General features: G+C 43.7%; 1 protein-coding gene across 20 annotated transcripts in view; it reads right to left on the reverse strand.

The window, feature by feature from the left end:
* Positions 1-211: 211 nt before the first annotated feature.
* Positions 212-21,148, reverse strand: part of LOC102288842 (unc-80 homolog, NALCN channel complex subunit) — a 74,070-nt gene continuing 53,133 nt past the window's right edge. For 10 of the 20 annotated variants that reach the window (XM_014332981.2, XM_014332971.2, XM_014332975.2 and 7 more), the window contains 31 exons: positions 20,533-20,664; positions 20,309-20,452; positions 20,119-20,219; positions 19,946-20,032; positions 19,676-19,859; positions 17,997-18,091; positions 17,736-17,825; positions 17,365-17,466; positions 17,100-17,280; positions 16,744-17,009; positions 16,485-16,619; positions 16,246-16,384; positions 15,924-16,020; positions 15,676-15,846; positions 15,500-15,592; positions 15,186-15,404; positions 12,763-12,993; positions 10,766-10,889; positions 10,538-10,663; positions 10,329-10,452; positions 10,020-10,226; positions 9,763-9,947; positions 9,507-9,672; positions 9,001-9,180; positions 8,754-8,901; positions 6,850-6,906; positions 5,761-5,839; positions 4,837-4,942; positions 4,480-4,500; positions 4,023-4,237; positions 212-3,189 (listed from right to left, as the gene is read on the reverse strand). In XM_014332981.2, the coding sequence (XP_014188467.1) occupies positions 2,689-3,189; positions 4,023-4,237; positions 4,480-4,500; positions 4,837-4,942; positions 5,761-5,839; positions 6,850-6,906; positions 8,754-8,901; positions 9,001-9,180; positions 9,507-9,672; positions 9,763-9,947; positions 10,020-10,226; positions 10,329-10,452; positions 10,538-10,663; positions 10,766-10,889; positions 12,763-12,993; positions 15,186-15,404; positions 15,500-15,592; positions 15,676-15,846; positions 15,924-16,020; positions 16,246-16,384; positions 16,485-16,619; positions 16,744-17,009; positions 17,100-17,280; positions 17,365-17,466; positions 17,736-17,825; positions 17,997-18,091; positions 19,676-19,859; positions 19,946-20,032; positions 20,119-20,219; positions 20,309-20,452; positions 20,533-20,664 (4,706 nt within the window). In that variant the 3' untranslated portion in view covers positions 212-2,688. The remainder of the gene's footprint in view (positions 3,190-4,022; positions 4,238-4,479; positions 4,501-4,836; positions 4,943-5,760; positions 5,840-6,849; positions 6,907-8,753; positions 8,902-9,000; positions 9,181-9,506; positions 9,673-9,762; positions 9,948-10,019; positions 10,227-10,328; positions 10,453-10,537; positions 10,664-10,765; positions 10,890-12,762; positions 12,994-15,185; positions 15,405-15,499; positions 15,593-15,675; positions 15,847-15,923; positions 16,021-16,245; positions 16,385-16,484; positions 16,620-16,743; positions 17,010-17,099; positions 17,281-17,364; positions 17,467-17,735; positions 17,826-17,996; positions 18,092-19,675; positions 19,860-19,945; positions 20,033-20,118; positions 20,220-20,308; positions 20,453-20,532; positions 20,665-21,148) is intronic. The other 10 variants (XM_014332970.2, XM_014332965.2, XM_042219833.1 and 7 more) reach the window with 8 other exon arrangements.

Genomic DNA, 21,148 nt, shown 5'->3' on the forward strand with positions numbered 1-21,148 from the left:
AAAAACACACCCATTGTGTTCTTGATTTTTTTTTTAGCTTTTGCAGCATTTTTATATTATATATGCTTTTGTTTTCTTATGTCGCAGTGTGTTTGACCTCTCAGAACTACTGTAAAAAAAAAAAAAAGAAAGAAACCTGACCCTATTTAAAAAAGTTGTCAGTCATCTTGCTGAGCTATTTTCAAAGCAAGAACTGAAAATGACAGAAACCTCCATTAAAAAAAAACCCACACAAAGCTGAAAAACAGTGTAAACAATATCCATTTATTTAGATATTTAGGAAATATTCTGATATAGTGAAGCTTTATTATTTAATCTTTGCACAAAGAAGACATCATTCGACACAGACATGTTACATTTAAAGGGAGTGACAAACCCAGCGACCCTCAACAATAAATATGCCGATGCGTCTTTACACTCTAGGCTTGGCGTGATATGCATTTAGAAACATCAAATGAAGAATTTGCAGAGCTGCGTGGATTTAGACGACACAACGACAACCCCCTTTAAGAAATGCATCATTCCCTCTGCGTAACTTGAGTCTCTGCGTAACCAAAATGATTACATAATTTGTCACAAATCCTGACACAGAAAAAAGAAAGACAAGCAGCCAACAATAAAACACTCACAGTGCACTGGTGTGAGTTATGGCACGTTTTGTCTTCTGTGGCCTGACAGCACACAGAGAGGTTTGAGTGTGGAGGCCACAGCAAGCAGCTGAGTGTCACGAACACGGCAGACAGAAAACAACCTGACGTTACTGCGGGACTGTTTCAGTGGATACTCCTGGAGGTATGAGGTTCTCAGTGGACTAAATAAACCGATGTATGCAGACGTCTCTGTTAAGGCATGAAATGAGAAACGAGGTAACGTCTATCTACTGCATCGTCACAGTTGCAATAAAGATAAGAGACATCCCGTCCCCACTGCTCTGAATAGAAGACATCACAGACACAAACAGAACAGCATGACCAACACCAGGACAAGTGTCTCTGTAAATATTATATGCCTTTTTCTTACATATATAACTGCTATGTAAAGATACAGTCTTTGGTCCCAAATAAAATATTGTGCACAACATACACTTTAGAGTTAGAGCTGAACTCAATGAGACAATGGTAGGACATTATGACTGCATGATGATGGCGATAGCACAACCGGTGTTGGTTTATTTATCTACCGGTGAAGCCGCAATCTACTGCCTTCTTCCTAAAACTAACAAACAGATAAAACACATTCAAATGTAGTGTCTCTACATTTAAAAGGGGAATTGGTTGGTTTTTTGCTGTGTTTCCACAGCCAAGCCCCAAAGATGAAGCCTGGGATGACAGAGGCTGTGGGAGGGTCTACCATACAAAGTTCCTGATTGGTCACCATGATTTTCTCTCCAGTTATGGTGCACACTATGGTCCGTGCCATCGTTGGGGTTGGCGGGATGCGTCAGTAAATACACCAAAAGTGATTTTTTTACATATTCCTGCAGTCTCTCCTATTCCTGCAGCCGTTACAACTCTTGCAATCCCTCTCATCTCTGCAACCCTCACAATTCCTACATCCCCTCATATCCCTGCTACCAATTTCTGCAATCTGTCCCATTCCTCCAACTACTGCAACCCCTGTAATCTCTCACATCCATGTAACTCTGTCAATCTGTGCAACTGTGGATTTTTTCTCTCCTTTTAAACGTGAAAATACGAGGTGCATAAACATGAACACAAAGGTCGCAACTACTTCATAAGCTGCTGTGAGACTGTGCTGTAATACAGGGAGCACGATTAGACGGCACAGCATCTTCTCACATGAAAAAGTCATGTGACCATGTTTACAGTTTAGCGTTAGCCTTTCAGATTGCATCCACGCTAAAACCACAAAAAGTCAAAATTGTGTTGAATTTGTTTCGGTTATCCTGTTGAGCGTCTCTGATTTATCCTAAACTTTTATTTTTTAGCAGAGTTGATGGAAAAGTTTTTATCCACGTCAAGATGTTTACTTTACAAACATCATCACTTAACAAAGCACTGGACATGACGGCGTTTTAGCTGGAAACACGTGTGTTCGACTTTATGAACATTTTGAAGTGCAAATGACAGAAAAAAAACATCTCTTTCTAAAATATAAAATCTCATAGACTTCTGGATTACAACATGTCATACTCCACTTCTATGTGATTAAAATACATATGCTGTGTTATATATTTATTCCCTTTACTCCATTTCAAATAAAGGTGCTAAGATAAGTCACTCACTTTATCTTTAGAATGGCTCTTTATAACGTTTATACAAATCTGCACCACATCACATGTTATATCATCTCCTTTTTCAATATAGACATATTTTCTATTTTAAAAGTCATTACTGAGTTAAATAATCCTTTCTCTTATCTTAAATAGGTATTTGATATCATTGCTGAAAAAACATTTCTGCTCTTGGTGAGGACCAGAGATGAGCCCCTATGTCGATTGCTGCTGTAACATACATTCAGCCCTCAGTCTGAGGACAGAGAAGATAAGAGAGTGACTCTGATTTGTCATATTTCAGACAGAGGAAGGAGTTTTCTTCATTTAGGAGACATAAAGTCAAAACAGTCCTGTCCTTTCAAACTGTTTAAGACTTTCAGTAAAACCAAAAACTTTACTTTTTGTGTTTTATAGAGCATCTGGATAGAAAAAACATCCATCCGTCACCTCTCTCACACGTGGGACTCATCCAGGTCCAGGTCGACGGGTGAGAGGGGGAGGGGAGAGCGGCGGGGCGACCGGCGGGGGGGAGGAGGGGACAGCAGCGGGGTGAGAAGCGGGTTCTCGGTGCCGTCGTCCTCGCTGAGCTGCAGCAGGGTGTCGCTGCGCGGCAGCAGGGCGGTTGTGTCCTCGTCCCCGGGGCTCTCTCTGATCCTGGAAGGCCCCGGGGGTGGTGGAGGAGGAGGAGCAGCAGCAAGATGAGTTGGTGGTAATGGAGGTGGCGGCGGTGGACCCGGAGCGGGAGCTGTGCTCAGCACTGGGAGTGGCGGTGGAAGAGGAGAGGAGGTGCGGGACAAAGGGAGAGGGGAGCAGGTTCTGGAGAGGGGGAGAGGGGAGCAGGTTCGGGATGGGGGTGTTGGAGTGGAAGGCCGGGAGATGGATGGGGGAGGGGAGAGGCTGCTGCGTAGCCCCCACTGCTCTCTCTTCTCCTTGCTGCTTAATGCTTGAGGGACCTGTGTGGGAATACACCTGCTCCTGTAGTTTAGCTTTTTTTGGCTACTTCACACATAAATGACATAAAATTATATTTTTATCTCCTTAAAATTAGAGGAATAGCTGCAGATGGTCATCATTCTGGTTTGAAGGCCGTAAAGGCGTGCCACAGGGCTCAATACTAGGTCCACTCACTGGCCACTTTGTTAGGTACAGTTGTTCAACTACTTGCTAGCACAAATATCTAATCGATCAACCCTTTATATTTAGGCATGCACACATCGTAAAGACGACTTGCTGAAGTTGAAACTGAGCATCAGAATGAGGAAGAAAGGTGATTGAAATGACTTTGAATGTGGCATGTTGTTGCTGGTCTGAGCGTTTCAGAAACTGCTAAGATTTTTCGTAAACAACCATCTCTGGAGTTTTACAGGGGATGAGCTGAAAAACAGAAAATCATCTCAAACTGAGTTCTCTGTACTCAAACGGCCCCCATAGTCATCAGATCTCAATCCAGAGCACCACTGGGTTGAATCTATACCACAAAGAATTAAGTGGTTCTGAAGACAAAAGGCAGTCCGACCTAGTACTAGCAAAGTGTACCTAATCAAAAAGCTGGTGAATATAAATCAGTAGATACTGCTACAAAGAAAATTAGGATTTTTTTCTTTTTGGGTGAACCAACTATGTAAGTACTTCAATTGTATTGTTTATACCACAACATGACATGGTATAAAACATGGCGATAGTAAGAAGAAGATGAAATAAATGTAGGTAACACTTAGTATTATAGTTTTATTTATTTTATTTAATGTCCACAGCATTCTGCATTTCCTCCTTCAGCTGGTCCTACCTGTGCATTTGTAGGTCCATGCAGGTCAGCCAAGATCATGGCTGAAGAGGTGGGGGGTACTTCCAGGGTTGGGGACTTTGATGGGGCAGGACTCGTCCCTCTGCCTTCGCCCGGTGGGTCCACAGTGCTGGGAGTTGGAGGCTTGCTTGCCCCCGTGGATGCCTGCTGGCCTTGATTCTCTGTAAAGGTGACTGACCTCTTTTGGTCTCCATGCGCTGTGGGCAGACATGCATGCGCACGTGGTCAAAACAGAGACGATAGCGCCAGCTAGCGACTCGCTAACACATCAGCACCACCAAAGAGAGTGGAGGCAGGGAGGGGATGGGAGAGGGGGGGAGGCAGGGGATTGGGGGGGTAATGCAAGACAGACATGCAGAGCGTCCTATTGGGTGAGGTTGCAGATAAAAGGGACGAGCCGTTGCAGGGTGGAGAGGAAGGGTTACGAGTTGTGTCTCACCTTCACAGTCCAATAAAGTTTCTTTATTTCGAAACAAAAGCATGAGACAGAACAGAGTGAGAAGAGTCAGTCTGGTGGCAGGTGGTACAGCAAACAGCATTGGAACAAACACAGAGGTCGTGAATGGGGAGGACGGGTCAGTTCAAGTCAGCACACTGACAATAAATAAAGTATTTTTACAGGTATAAGTGTTTGTAAGTCTGGATTTGGTTTGTGTGCTTGATCTGAAGTGCAGGGTGAGTTTTGCTGTCACTTTTAAAGATAGTCACGCATCCTGTTTCAGAGTTTTAAAACACATGATGCGCTTTCATCATCCCTCATCTAAGAAAAGACAGATGAAAGCATGTGTGCTGTTACCCAGTGGTTTGTTCTTGGGCTGGATGCTCCTGCGCGTTGTAGAAAGCCTCGCTCCAGATCGACCGCGTGGTTCGGTTTTTGGAATGGACAGCAGGGGGCGTCGCATCTACGGGAAATTTAAAGAAAATCCACAAGATGGTTAGCCTGCCCACTGCATTGTAGCGCCTATGTGGGATGTCTTCCTCGTCTTTTTAGTAAATAAAATGCTTTTTAAAAACAGGTTTATGTAACACATGACTGAATTATTTAAAATAAATACATTTCCACATCTATTTAAAAAATAATAATAATGATTTATAATAATAAACATGAACATAATACAGAAGAAAGTTCTATATATTATTAAAATTACCACAACAGTGATTGTAACAATATAACAAACTTATTAGAAGTCTGAAAAATATAAATATATAAAATGAAAAATATATTAAAATAATATAAATCTATATTGCTTCAAAGTCTTTGTCCTTTTTATCCCCACATTGTTTAAGCATTTTTAGGGTGACTTATTTTGATAACTTGATTGATAATCAACCCCGACTGTTTGCGCAGACGCCACTCCTCCCTGAGCCTGGTTCTGCTAGAAGTTTCTTCTTGTTAAAACAGAGTTTTTCCTTCCCACAGTTGAGCTCTTGCTCACAGGGGCTCGTATGATTGTTGGAGTTTTGTGTGTTTATTTGTATTATTGTATTGGTCCTTACCTTACAATATAAAGCACCTTGAGGCAACTGTTTTTGGGATTTGGCGCTATATAAATAAAACTGAACTGAAGTGAATTTCTTTTATTTTATGTGTGTCTAAAAATACTTTTAAATTCTATTTTCTTGTAATGTATTTGCTTAAATGTGAATTAAGATAGCACATACTCAATGCCATCAAGTTACATGGACACATGGGACACATGAAAAAAGGTGATGTCCACACCTGTCTGAGTCCTCGCTTTCTTCCTAACGGAGGCTGGATCAGGAGGTTCTGACCTGGTTCGCTCTGCACACTGGCCACCCTGATGCAGTCAGTCATAAAGAGACACACACACACATTCATGTGCGCACATTCACGCAAAACACACAGAAATACGTCACCATAAAGGGACTGAAAAGCAAAGATTACCCAACCGTCGATAAACGCAACTTTGATCACAATAAGATGTCGCTGCTACTCTACCCATTCACTCACTACACAATACACACAGTGTGCTACAAGACACCCAATCACAGTACGGAAAAGAATAACAGTGCTGCCATGATTCAAACACTGAAAACACAACAGGGGAGTAGTAGGGCCTGGAGTGGCAATCCTGACAAAGCAACTTGTCTCGTTTTTTGTGCTACAAATGCCCCTGAAACACCTGAAATGTCCCCATCTAACCATGAAACAGTCATACGGCATATTTAAAGTTAGCTTCTAAACAAAAAACAACAACTAAAGTGTCCATTGTTTGTATTTTTTTGTGTTGCCACCCCAGTTCCCTCGTGCCCCTCCAGATTGGTATCCACAATAGGACGCCCAATTTGATCAGCGAAAAGCCTGATAGACACGTAAACAGTATGAAACACCATGGCACCGATGACAGGCTGACTTTAGTGATGGCACATTAACTGTAAAGAACCACAGCTAACAGAGAAAGAACAGAGGCAGAGCTCCCTGGCCCCAGGGGCTCTGAGACCCTTTTTAACATTTTTTTTTTTTGTAAAAGGGGGAGGGGGCCTGGTTAGGATAGCACAGCGGATGAGCTGAGAAGATGAGGGTCAGTGTGGAGCTCAAGGGGAAGTGAGGGGGGTTAAGGGGATAGAGACAAGGCACATTAGACCCACACAGAAAGAGATAGAGACGGGTAAGTGGGAGGTGGGGGGGCGGAGGTGTGACTGGCCGAAGCGATTTGATTCGATGCGGATGAGTGATCAACAGTGAGGCGGCCGATAGAGGTGGCCGTCCTGAGGTGATGCCCCTCCCAGTGGCAGACAGATGCAAGAATGCACCAACGGGACACAGACAGAGAGAGGGCCACTGTACCTAGAGAGGTTACCCTCCTGCAGAAGACCCTGGGACTCATCTAGCACATTGGGTTCACTGTAAAAAGGGGGGCGAAGCGGGAAAATGGGAGTTTAGGGAGTGTAGTGAGATCCATCACCACCCTGAGCCCCTTCCTTAGCAGGGTTTATATAAGCCAGGGTGTTTCCTCTAACCAAAAGTAACCAAAGGCAGAGCAGACTGATTTTTAACATTCTTACCATGAAACAGAGTCTTAACACTGCTTAATAAAAAAACATGATAAATCAACAGAGATATACATAGATAAATATGACTGTGGTTGTGGAATATGACTGGTTGATTTCTCGTCCATCGGTCGGCTCTACATGTTACATAATAAACAGGAAAGAGTTGAACATTTCATGAAAGCTGCTCTGAAAACAGAAATAATCTCATTAGTTTAACCAGCAGGATAGAAGCACAGTGGTTCTCAAATATAGCAGTGAAGTTTAGACACTTTAGCTTTTTGTAGTCAAGAGTCAACGTATTTGAGAGCGAAGCTATCAGCTGATTTTTTTTATTGGTTAGCAACCTGCATTCATAGATCGCAAGTGTAGAAACATATTAATAAAATCCTGGAACATGACATTACAAGGGAGATGTACGTCAGGCACTCAGGAGCCTTGATTGTGAAGCATAAACTCGCTGTAAGCCTCTGACGTCTATAACTGACGACGTATGTTTCAGTTAGAAATTTGCACTGTAGATACACTATGTGGTAAGCACAAGCCCCTCTAAAACTGCACCAAAACCTATGCAGGATTAGGACTTTTTCAGGGCCCCTGAAAAAAATTACTGGGGGGACAAATGTCAGAATTAATCTCCTGATTGACTGTTTTTGTAGAATTCTTTGATTGATCTAAGAAATCAAACTTCTGAGATTAATGTCAAAATTAATCTCATGACAAAGAGTTATATAAAAATGATTACTATCTTTTCAGAATACTGAAATTATTGTCAGGATTCAGACTTTTTCCACTCAGAGTTTTGAGATAAATGTCAGAATCAATCTCGTGACTAAGATTAATGTTCAAATTCTGACTTTTTTCTCTGAATTCTGAGAACAAAGTCAGAATTAATTTTTTTCTTCTCAGAATTCTGAGGGATAAAAAATCCAAAAGACACTCCCCATTTCTTATTAGTGGCCCTAATCCTCTTCTGCAGTAACCTGATGTGTACCTCCCTAATGTAGCTGCATGTGGCACCGATGTGACCTGTAACTATTGTGATCAGCACAGCTGAATCCAGCTAATGTTTTGCCAAAGCTTTGTAATTAATAAATGAAAAAGGAACAATTCTTTTCTGAATATAAGGAATACTAATCATAGCATTAATATAAGGACTCACGAATGTCAGTTAACCCCTGGAGAGAGACTGGTGAAAACACTGGATGGTACAGGGGGGAATTTTGTGACCTAGTGACAGCCTGTAACCATTTGCTGGTCAAGGAAAACAGATAGTTCAGAACAACTGGTTTCCAGGTGACTGGTGCCTTAATGCAGGTTAAACAGAGCTGGTCACTGTAGGCCTTTTTACTCCTTTGTTTCCTGTTATAAAGCTGGCTGTTTGATCATGCAGGATCTGCAGTTAGCTCTATTTTTCAGCCCTTTTGTTTTCTCCCTTTCACTCGGTCTGACATCGCCTTTTAATGGCTAGTGAGATTATTTCTGCCTTCACACCATTTCATCTTTACTTTTCAAGTACAGGAAAAACAACTTGCATATTGCAGCTAACAACTAACTACTAAACCACCATTTTTTGTTTGTTTGTTTTTTAACCCATAAAGACTAAACAGATTGAATTAAAAAAAGATTTTCACTGAACTAGGTGTGACTGTTTTACATAAGTGCTTATCTGTGGCTCCCAGGTTCAGTGGGAAATGTTACCTGTGGCTGGGCAACATGGTGGTGCGGGGGGCCTCGGGCTGAGAGGCCGCCGAGCCAGTGGCGTGGCTGGAGAAACGGCGCTGTGACATCACCCTGGGCATGAAGGCTTCGTGCTCGCTCACCACGCTGGGAATGCTCATGGAGTCAACTGCAGCGAGAGGAACGTAGAGTGGTGAGTTCACTTTAAAGGAAGTGAACAGGAATGAGTGAGAATAGCTGGTGAAAACAAGGGAACAGTGTTTCTGACTCTCTTCATCGTCCTCGTCGGTACGGCTGAGCGTGTCCTGTGAGGGCTGCCGTGACGGTTGGCTGTCCTGCTCCCAAACTGTTCCAGTGCCTGTGTTGGACCGCGACATTGTGGCCAAACTGAGGCGGTAGGCTGACGTGGAGGTGCCCACCGTGCTGATGGATGTCTTGCCCTGATATGCTGTGGGGTGGGAAACGCCATACGTGACTGCAGAGTTGATAGCTTCTATTTGAAAACACTGACAGGACAAGTTCACCCTGTTTATCCGTCTATATTACTGATTCCTTTTACGTGGACATTTTTTAAAAACATACTCATGTTCCATTAAGAAATTAAACATACAGACATACACAGCAATCATCTCCTGTCAGATTATATCAGGGTATTTGGACTGCAGTATGTTGTACGTCAGTATGTGTGTGACGAGAAGCCAAAAAACACTAGATGGATAAAATGGGATTTTTAGATGAACTGTTCCTTTAATTTTTTAGTATGTAGCTCCTGACCCGAGCCGCTGTGCACAGCCTCTTTGAGGATCTTGAGCTCATTGTTGAACTCTGCAAACAGTGAGCTCTTGCAGAGAGGTCGTGGGATGAAGCGCCGCTCCAGCTGATCAGCGATGTGGTGGCGCGCTGTGATCTCTTCCTGGGAATCGGCCGGCTGGGTCAGCAACTGGAAAAGTAAGATGGAGGAAAAGTGAGGAAGATGACAGCAAACTTTTCAGGAGTGCTGAAGGAGCAGGAGGCTCCTGAAGTCCCCTACCTTGCACTGTATAAAGGGTCTGAGCAGGACAAAAATAGGGATCCGGGTTCGGACGATAAAGTCGATGAAGTCCCAGAAGGCCAAGCCGCCCACCTTCCTCAGAGCCATCTCCTTCACCTGCAGGCTCAGCCGATACCACTGGTTCCCCAGCGAGCGCTCGAAGCAAACCAGCACCACCTTCAGAGCTGTGGAGGAAGGAGGATGAGAAGAGGAAGACAAAGCAAAGCTATAAAATGTTCTCCCCTCTTCTATTGTACCTAAATAAGCAGCCTGGCTCGTGGACTCTGCTAATCCCTCCCTACGCAGATCTTTCCCAGGGTCACCCGGCGTGGAGCAGTGAGCCGGAGAGGCGTCAAGCATAAAGTTCTTGGTGCGGGATGTGGAGATGATACGAGGGGGAAGCAGGATGTTGATGACTGTCTGTAGGAGCAGGAAGACCTCCGGCTGCTCCAGGTGGGGGCTGTCTGCATCGAGAAAACAAAACAAAAGCAGGAAATACAAAAAACCCTGAGCAAGATGCTGATTGGCGTTTTAAGTCTCCTCCTCCAATCGCACCAATAAATCACCTTTGCTCCCGGAGCCTACAGTTAACACGAAGGGAATGAGCAGGTTGAGCAGCATCCCCTCCCGCCTTTCCTGATTGGTGAAAGGTGAGATCACGTGACTGAGGGGGAAGTCTTCCTTCAAGGCCTGTGGAGAAGCGCGAGGGAATTAGCATTAGCACGCGGAGCAGCTGCTTTATGAGTGGGTGTTTGATAGGGTCATCTCGCCATACCTGAATCTGCAGAGCAACCAATCGGACCACGGCGGTGCTAAAGGGCAGAGGCGGAGACAGGTAAGGGCTGAGGTGGAGGAGTGGCAGCCCATCCGCCACACTGGAGGGGCCGACCACACCCATCACCTGACAACAGACCAGACAAACCACCCCACCAAAAAACTTAAGAAAATGCTAAAAAAAAAAAGAAAAACAACTTTGCTTTTCAACATCTTTGCAGTCCCATACCAGGTTGACGCAGACGTTGATAAGCGAGCGCAGGTGAGGCAGGAACGAGATGATCGGCTGTCGCTGCAAGGTCAGGCAGATCCCCTCGATCAGGCTACTGGCCGCCTCCCACTCCACCTGTCTCCTGGAGAACAAACAAGTACACACCACCACCCCCCGAAACCACATACAAGCACATTGTCATGAGTTAAAAAAAAAAAAGAGCTCACAGGGAAAAACAATTCTGCCCCTGAAGGGAGTTTGTTTGTAACCAATCTAGTGTCGACAGTTTTCAAGATATCACCTTCAAAGTTGGTAAAATGGTAGATATGGTACAACCTATATTAACCCTCTCAGGCTCAAATTAAGTTTCTGTTGCTAATGCACAAAAGAATACCTGCAGTGGTACTTCTGAGTAAAAAAACTCATAAAATATGTATGTGGGGTAATCTGCAACGCCTGCCTTGAGAGGGTTAACAACTATTTTTTATGGCCCGTCTTCAAACTTCACATCAACATACTAAGCCTTGGGGGACATTAGCACCCAAGGTCAAAGTTGACCTTGAAAAGAAACTTCAAGAAACCACATCAAGGAACATTTCAGATGAAAGTGCATGGAGAGAGCTGCACAACACACTCAATATTTTTTCATTATGATGCCCTACGATGGCACAATGTTGCTATAAAATTTCACAAAATGACACAGCATGAATACATATTCAAATCTCAAACTTTTAGAGCTCATAGAAGTCAAAGATTGCATCAAAGACAACAAATGTCGCAAAGCTCACAAACATAGCCAACTAAACACTGCAGCAACAGATCCGCCTCAGAGCAGTGTTACCTCTCAGCTAGCTGCCTCCAGTCTACAGTCAGGGAAGCTTTTCTGTACTCTTTATTACCAACATTTATGCATTTATGTATATATGCAAATGGACCTCTGTGATAGTTTTACTCCAGCTTTCTACAGTTTTTTGCAGGATTGGACCACTGGAAAGGCGAGGATAATGAAAAGTTATGTGAAACGTGTGTTTGGTTTTTTTTACTTTAGAGCAGTATTACCGCAATACTCAACATACTGCAAAACTTTAAAAACTACAATAGTATTGTATTGTGGGCTGTCTGGAGATTCCCACCTCTCGTAAATACCTGACCATATGAATAAGGACTTTCAGGAGACAAGTTCACTGAAGTCCCTGAAATATTTGGATGTGTGCGATCTCTGACGGCAGCAGATGTGAAGGCCTGATGTTTTGTCTATAGCTTCTCAAGTACAAGTAACATAATATTCTTTAAAGCAGTCTAAATCAGTAGAAGACGACACAATCACGATGAATTACTTTTACTGAAACATGCAGAGAAGTTGATTTCCAGTTCCAGCTCTTAAGACGAAATATTGCGGCTTTAGTGTTTGACTTGGTTTTTATGTATGAAATTTATTTTATGAAATTTCTTGAAAATAGAGATTATAACTGTGATTATTGGTATCATTACACTGGTAATTCTAATACCAGCAGGTTTCTTGGTCATTACTGCATCAGAATTGTGGAAAAATCTTAGCAAACAAAAGTTTAAATTAAAGCATTAAAAACTTTTTAAGATGCATCAAAATTTTAAAATCTGCATATAAAGAAAAAAGATGTTTGCATTGCATCACATCTATAAGGGTGATGAAGAATTCGTTCTTCATTGTGAGCTAAATAAAGACTAAAAAGACAACATAACACCTATATGTTGCTTTCCATGGCCAAAGACTGGACACTCCAGGCATAGAGGAACGCTGCCACTGATCCATTGTTAGAACAAACATCGTCACACACTTTTATGCCATTACGCATTTAAACTCACAGACAGGAAAACACAGTCCACAGAAGCACTTACGGTACAGCACCCACGAAGGCAGCGCTACAGAGGACAGTGCCAAGAAGCCGTCTATTCACTGTACACACCACGGCAGCGGCACAGCACGATACACTCACAGGGAGACGGAGAAAGAAGAGGGATTGTGTTCAACAGACCTGCTGCATAAAGCCTGAGGGCGAGCGCACCTGAGCGTGGGCATCTTGTGGATCTTGTTGAACATGCGGTCCAGCCTCTTGAGGATGAGGATGAGGGCAGGCCGGACGGCCTCGGACGACCAGTCGGTGATGGGCAGCATCTCCATGATGTAACGCCGCAGCCCTCGGCTCTCCATGGTCAGGGTGTCGTAGGGCGCCAGCTTCAGCAGGGCGTGGGCGATCTCTGCCAGCCTGGGGGCAGAAACATTCATTCAGTTCAACTTACAAGTGCTTTTTAGGATACAGCTTTAATTAACTAAGGAATGTGAAGAAACAACTTTACTGACTTTATTCCCAAAATGTGTGTATTGTGTCAAAGAGATATCAACCGAAGTTGAATTAGGGCCGGTCTGCAATAGTGTATAACACCATGCATAAATGCATAGTACGTGTAAATATTAATTAATATCTTAAGAACAAAGAATTGCCACAACAGCAAGAAGGAAAACAAGTTTGAAGTGCCTTAAGTTTCAAAATAAGAGCAAGTTAATTGTCCACTAGTCAATCGACTATAGATACCTACTGTGAGATTATTCTGTTATCATATGTTATCTTACACCTGTAGTTAAAATAGTTGAATTATGTTAACTGTGTAGGTCATATATTATCATTTAGTTTAGATTGTGTGCTGTGTATGTAGTCTAGTCCTTGTTATACTTTTGAGTTAAAAGAACATATTCACTTATTAGTTTATTAGATAAGTGTGCATCACTCTCCTTGATCTGCTGTGAATGTCTCATACTGTGTTCTTGACATGTTTTATTGCTGAATCATAAACAGAAGGAGACTTTGTGTCTAGAGCAGAGGAGCAATGAGCCGAGGTCATAACTTAGGCGCCGTAAGAGAGAAAGAATGTGAATGTTTGGGCTTTTACGACTAGGTGGGGGCCACTAGCGGCTATAAGAAGCTGAGTAACACGTCACCATTTCGAGACTTGCGGCGACCCTCTTCAGCCATGTCTCCCCATCATGATGGTCCTTATGCTCTTAAGTGTTGAATTGTATGGAAATAAATGATTGTTGATTGAGCATAAATACACCGAGTACTGTCCTTCCTTCAGCCCAAAGATTCAAAGAATTGGGAGATTTCAACACTACGGAAGAGGATTAGGGCCACTGGGAAAAAAAAAGTGGGCATAATTTTTTTCTTCTTTTCCAGAATTCTGAGAAAAAAGTCTGAGTTCTGAGATTAAAGTTAGAATTCTGAGAAAAAAAATCAGATTGCAGTCAAAATTCTGACTTTTCTCTCAGAATGCTGTATTTTTTCCCCCCTCAGAATTCTGACTTTAATCTCACTTTAATTCTGACTTTAACCTCAGAATTCTGACTTTAATCTCAGAATAAGACTCATAAGAAATGCTAAAAGCATTTTGTAATTTAAACACAACAAAGTAAAGCCGGTGTGTTATCCATCAAGTGCTGGATGTGTGAAAGAATGTAAGTGGTGAGAATTAATGAGTCATAACTTTCTGACTAAATCCGCTGATGCCCAGCAAATACTTAAAGTTACAGTTAGTAATTTTTATGTTATTTCACCAAAAAGCATTCTGTACTCCTAAATATATCTAGAATAGTTTGTAATTACATCTTCCAGCGAGCTGAAGCAGTCTCATATCAATAATGTAATAAAAGCATGAAGCAACGAGACAATAATGTCACAGTCATCTGAATAAAATCTCATCTTCTTTCTCCTCACCTCAAGCCTCATCTCCTGAACTGAAGTCGGAGCTCTAACACACAGAAACATGCACAAACATTCTTGTTTATTCCTAAGCTTGCTCCAATGACTACTGACCTCGTCTGACATGATGCACCTATCTCCAGACAGCTGACAACGAGTTGACTAAACATCAACAGCTGCCAAATAATGTTAGGCTGAAAATCCCATGTTCCCTCTGACAAGTAGTTTGATTACATTCTCACACTGAATGAGAGTTTATCTAATACATTTCAACCAACAGTGTTAGATACACGTCAAAGAAAGTTTCACTGATAGAGGATAACAGTTTAGCATATCCTTAACAAGTCACCTCAGTACTGCTGGTCAGAAGTGAGCTTCACTGACTCATCGACTCATTTTGGACTCCCTTCACAAAGTTTTACAGCCTCCTTCAGAGTAAATGAAGCTGGATGCTTCTCAGTCTGCATTGACAGCTGAGGTAAACAGTGGAGTGACAGGGAAAAATTCCAGGGTGGATTTGAATTTGATCCAAACATTAGTGGAAACACAGATACTGAACTGTTTGTATTTCATCTCTCTTGGCTGACTGAAACATGTTTGTCCTATTGAACTTGAATGCACTTGAATCTCAATGGGTAAGAAAACTAAATAATTTGACAAATTTACACACTGTAACTAAAATCAGCTGCCATTTCATCGCACACCTCATGTGGGACTTGATGTCCAGTAGCTCCAGAGCTATGACCCGCGGCTCGCCTGCAACGTTCTGCAGGATTTTGAGCCGTGGCCCGCAGTGTTTGTAAAACTCGGTGCAGATGTTCAACAGGGACTCCCGTGGACGGCGGAACTCCTCCCTGGCAATGCGCTCGTCCAGCTCCTCCCTTGGCATGCCCTGGCCCTCCTCCAGCAGGTGAAGATTGTCCCTGACAATACAAAGATCTCCTCAGTCTTGGTTTTCAAACTCCAAAACTGCACTATAGTCATCTATTCTGAGACAGGTGAGAGTTAAAGTTCTGACCTGGTGTTGACCCCTCCGGACATGGCGTGGTTAGCTGTAGTGCCGCCCTTGTGGCCCTGATCACAGCGAGACATCTGGGGAGCCGTCATGGGCCTGTGGACGATCAGATGACAACAACTAAGAGGAGCTAAAAGCAAATCTAGACTCAGTTGTGTCTGCATTGGTAAGAGACAAACCTTGTGAGGGTTTCAGAGCTGTAGAGCAGAGCCTGCAGAGACGTAGCTAGGGCAGCGATGGCCGCAATCTCATCTCTAGCAGCCGAAGCAGACTCCATCGTAACTGTGTTGCTCTTCAGTTTCTGGAGGTAGCAGGGAACCAAGGCCTCCAGCACCATCAGCATCTGGAGACTGGAGAGGGAAGCATGGATAGTATGAGGACAGAAAGCAACTGACAGAGAAAGACGCCTCGATGTTTTTATTGATACCTCCTGAAGGATTCGGGGGCATATGCAACCACAGTGACGCACAGCTTGATGGCCTCGCTGATAGAAAAGGTCAGGTCCTCATTACCATAACAGAAATCTGTGACATATACAGAGTACAGTCAAACTAGTCCAACAGTAATGTTAGACTAACAGTTGAATTTATGAGGCTTCCTTTACAGACTTATTTGATATAAGAGGTTTAATGAATTTGGGCATCAGTCTGAGTTTCTGGACTTCTTTACCAAGTCTCTACTCTCCGACTAAATCCATATGTTGATACCTACGGCAGCTTTGTCTGGAGCCAGTAAAATTGACAGTTTACCCAGAGAGCGTAGAGGCTTCTCAGCTTTGACCAGCTCCAGAGCATCCAGGGCATCCTGGGTTTCACCTTCTAGAGAGACCAGCAGGTCGAACAGACACTGGGCCGAAACTCCTTTAGAAAGACCGGTACTGGTGCTGGTCTGAGATGGATAAGAAGAGAGAAATGCATCAAAGGAGACGAAGAACTTGCAGTGGTGCTGACCGACTGCAGATTCATTTGAATGAGTCCGAAAGTCTTACTGTGAACTCGAGCAGCGGAGCAACGCTGGCAAACAGCTGCAGGATAAAGGGTTTTCGATGGAGGATGTAAAACTGCCGGCAGCAAAACTCAATGCCCTGCCTCAGAAGAGGGTTGCTCTCGTAGTCTGCATAGACCTGTCACAGCAGAACAGGGAGAGGGGATGGGAAATGTAAATTACTGTGAAACTGGAATTCGGAGCCAACTGTTCTTCCTCCACTCACTGTCTAGGCTCAGTTAAGTGTGCACAGGTAAGCATACCTGCAGCATGGTTGGCAGCATCCACTGGTACCCGCTCAGGGAGAACAGATGGTTAAAGTGAACGGCGGTGTTGATGGCGGTCGCCGTGTACTGCCTCAGCAGGGAGCTGTCCTCGGGGTGCAGCAGAAGGGCCCCGTTGAAGACGTTAAGGAACAGCATCATCTCATCGCCCCACGGGTACTCACTGGGCATGCCCAGAAACATTTCCTCCAGCAGTTTGATCCACAACACCTTGTGGAGAGTGTCCAAGCCAAACAGCTCTTTTCCTGGAAGGCGGAGCAAAGCAGGATTCATTATCCTAAAATAAACAGTAGGAGCTATACTCAAGTTTATTAAGCTGTTAGTCTTTTTCTCACCTTGAGGCTCATTAAAGAGGGAGAACTCTGCATCGATGGCGGTGCGGGGGAAGGAGGGCAGGCGAAGCAGGTCCTCCTGCAGCAGGGAGACGTGGGACTGCTTGTGCACAGCTGGCATGTGTTGTGTGAGGGAGATGAGGAAGAGGACTCGACCGACTTCTTCTAGTTTACGGGAAAACACCTGAAAACAAAAATTCAGACTATGATTTTCCTGTTGCAGGACGCTGTTTAGGGGCTGATTTAATTTTCACATTTCCAACCTTACCTGTTTCTGGATGAGCTCCTGTCCTTTCTCAGGCAACATGTGGACCAGGTTGAGCTGAGGAGAGACTGACCTTCGGAACGGGTAGATGTCTCTAACATATGTCTGAAGGATAGAGAGAAAAACAATTACACTAAATATCTCTATGTTTAAAATTAAATTCAATGCCAGAGGTACAGTGGAACAGATGTGACTCAAAAGCACTGGTCTGACCTTTCTAATCTGCACAGAGCAAGAGCGACCAACACCAACATACATATGAACTATTATTGATGATTAATGAAAATAGGTCTTGACTTCAGATAATTTAGTGCTTTTAAATAGTTGTTGCTTTTTTCAGTGAACAAAAAAACCCCTCAAAATAAAGTTCCCACCTTTGAATAATGGATGAGGTTCCATCGTTTATCCATGAGGAAGTAGTGTGCCGATCTGGCCTCGGGAATGTTGAAAAATTCCAGACACTCCTGGTTGAAGAAAAAGGAAATGGCTGATTAGTTTACTCATGCTGAATTACAATTTTAAATTTTATGCATTTAGCACACGCTCGCCCAGCATGATTTGAATTTAATTACAGTGATAAGCCTCCTCGGTCTTGCCTCACTGTGTGTGTGATTGACTGAGATGAGAGTTTTTACCTTTAGCAGGGCTTCAAACTGAGTGTCTTCGTGGACTGGTAGCTGGGTTGGGATGTCACATTCATTCTGCCCGTGCACCACCAGCGTTTTGGTTCCTGCAACAACAAAATGCATGAAAATATTTACATTTTGTGACATATTGTTGATTTCTGTTATTCCATCCATCCATTCGCTTCCGCTTATCCTTTTCAGGGTCGCGGGGGGCACTGGAGCCTATCCCAGCTGTCATAGGGCGAGAGGCGGGGTACACCCTGGACAGGTCGCCAGTCTGTCGCAGGGCCAACACACAGAGACAGACAACCATTCACACTCACATTCACACCTAGTGGCAATTTGGATTATCCAATTAACCTATCCCCACAAGTTGCAAGTCTTTGGACGGTGGGAGGAAGCCGGAGTACCCAGAGAGAACCCACGCAAACACGGGGAGAACATGCAAACTCCACACAGAAAGACCCCGGCCTGATGGTGGAATTGAACTCAGGACCTTCTTGCTGTGCGGAAACAGTGCTAACCACCGTGCCACCCCTTTTTTTTTTCACCCATTCACACACACATTCACACACTGGTGATGGCAAGCTACATTGTAGCCACAACCACCCTGGGGCGCACTAACAGAGGCAAGGCTGCCAGACACTGGCACCACCGGGCCCTCTGACCACCACCAGCAGGCAACGGGTGAAGTGTCTTGCCCAAGGACACAACGACCGAGACTGTCCAAGCCAGGGCTCGAACCGGCAACCTTCCGATTACAAGGCGAACTCCCAACTCTTGAGCCACAATCGCCCCCAATCGATTTCTGTTATTGAACATTAAAATTAAAACAACAACAAAAAGAGTGACCATAAGGGTCTTTCTCTGTCAGTATGAGACTTGTTTGAATAAAGCTAGAGACCAGAAACAGAAGTTTGCTTTTTGTCTTAGGAAAAATGCTTTTTATACTTTTACCTTTTATCTTTGTTTTGTTTTAGAAATGCTGTTGGTATATAGCTGTGGAAATGCTCAAGTTGACTACCTTATCTCAGTGAATGAACCACTTCAGACTAGAATTGAGAAAAAAGGAATCTAATGATGGATATCAGGGTTCATAATGTCCCTTTTGTTAAAAAAAACATGGTTGTGATGTGTGTTTAGTAACCTGTTGTCTTGTAAAATGGTTGGGTGTGCTTGGGAAAAGAAAGACACATCCTGATATTACCGGGGGTTAAATTACACCTTGCTACATTTGGCTGTTCCCTTATCAGTGGGGGCATCACCACAGCGGGTAACTCTCCATGTTTTGTTTTTGCAGATTTTTTGCCAAATACAACCTCAAAGTGAATTGGTGTCTCCGGCTGGTGCTGAACCTGCAGCCTCTTATTTGCCAAGAACCCACTTCACTATGTGGCCACCCCAGTAAAAATGCAACTTAATATTAAATAACACGGTGCTGATCAGACATTGTGGGTATCTCAGCTGGTCTATCGGTCCTACCTTGGTCTGTTTTGCCAGATCGGTGGACGGTCTAAACAAAGATCAAATACAGAGGTGGCACCTGTGCATCAAACACCCTCTGCACCACAAAGTCATCGTTTATAAAGTGCTCCACAAACTGGAGCGTCAGAGCTAACTGGTGGATTCTGGTGGAGAATGGTTTTACAATACAAGCATTACTTATGTCTGCAGTATTTAGCACTCACCTGGCATCGATGCTGTGACCAGCAGTTTGACCTCACACTGCTCTTTCTTCATGGTCTGCTTCAGGTCTTTAAAGAAGAGCCCCTCCACGTAGCCGACCACCTCCCAGAGGAAGGTCAGCGTGGCCGAGATGGCGTCCATGCCCCATTCACAGGGAGTCCGCACAAAATACATGATCAGGCCCACCTTAAAGGAGGAGAAATGATGATGAGGAGAATAAACAGAACTGATGACAAATATAAAGGTACAGGTGAAGGTAGCTGGTGACCCACCAGGTAGTTAAAAAGGATGTGAGAGGTCTGGGCTGGCAGATCTCCAATGTTGAGCAGGAGCTTCCTAAGCATGTACATCAGCTCGTCCTGGTGCAAAAACCAAACAAATGGACAAACAATAAAAAACTCATTGCGAGTCTTTTTCTCACATCTGTCCGCAGGTGTTTGCCTACCTGTCTGTTGCTAACTGTCAGCTTTTCCAGGAAGTGGCGGAGAACGAGAGCTGGATCTTCAATGAGGCAGTTCCAGAGGATTTGCTGGGCAACAGCACTCACTGAGGAAACATTTTTGCATAAATAACCAAAAAAAAAAAAATCACAAAAGTTTTGATGCAAATTCATTTTTTTGTGTAGTGACAGCTACCAGCCACGCCATCCTCTCTAACTTCGCCGTCTTCCATGAGGTGCACTATTGGTAGGACGGCAGCACAGATGCATGCTGGGAAGACAGCTTGAGGCGGCTGTAGCATGTGGTGAGTGGGTGTGTGTTCTGTTGTGTTTTCTTCATCTGGCAAAAAAAAAAAGAATTTGTAAAGAGCAAGTTTTATATAAAAAGTTTAAATTCATTTGTTTCTGACATTTTTCTACCTTCAGCACTGGCCAGCGAGCGGACAGACCATACAGAGCCCCGGCGGAAAGAGTAGTTCCTGTGGGAGTTGCTGGAGGCGCAGGATGGGCTGACAGACAGACGTCGTGATGCCAGGTTCACCACTTCTTCTGCTGGCGGGATCAATGCCAAACATAACCAGTAGAGGTACAGGGGGAAAAACAACATGCTATCAGGGTAAAGAGCTATGCAGAGTCAAAACACTGTGGCAACCTGCAGGGCTGAAATATGAATCCAACAAGCAAGTGCCAAAGTCTGCAGTTCCTCTAATGAGCACATGAGGCTGAGTCCAAGTGTGAGTCAACCACTATAAGCACCCATGTTTAACATCTACATACTTAAAGCATTAAAAAGCATGTTTACAGTATTGTGCAAAAAATGCTTTTGGGCTCTGAGAATAGTTTTACCCTTCGTAAAAACACAGTTTTGACTTTACGAATCATCTTTACGAATGTAGCTTAGTAACCAAGCGTGCTCATGTTAGCACTCCCCCTTTCATCTAAATATGGTCACTTCTGGCTTTCAAAACTATTACGGCTGTATAACAGGTGGAAAACGTGGATGTGGCCATCATTACATTACCCACTGGTTTTGGAG

The sequence above is a fragment of the Haplochromis burtoni genome, unplaced genomic scaffold (assembly GCF_018398535.1).
Source record: "Haplochromis burtoni strain Fernald_Lab_line unplaced genomic scaffold, NCSU_Asbu1 Contig_38, whole genome shotgun sequence".
NCBI lineage: Eukaryota > Metazoa > Chordata > Actinopteri > Cichliformes > Cichlidae > Haplochromis > Haplochromis burtoni.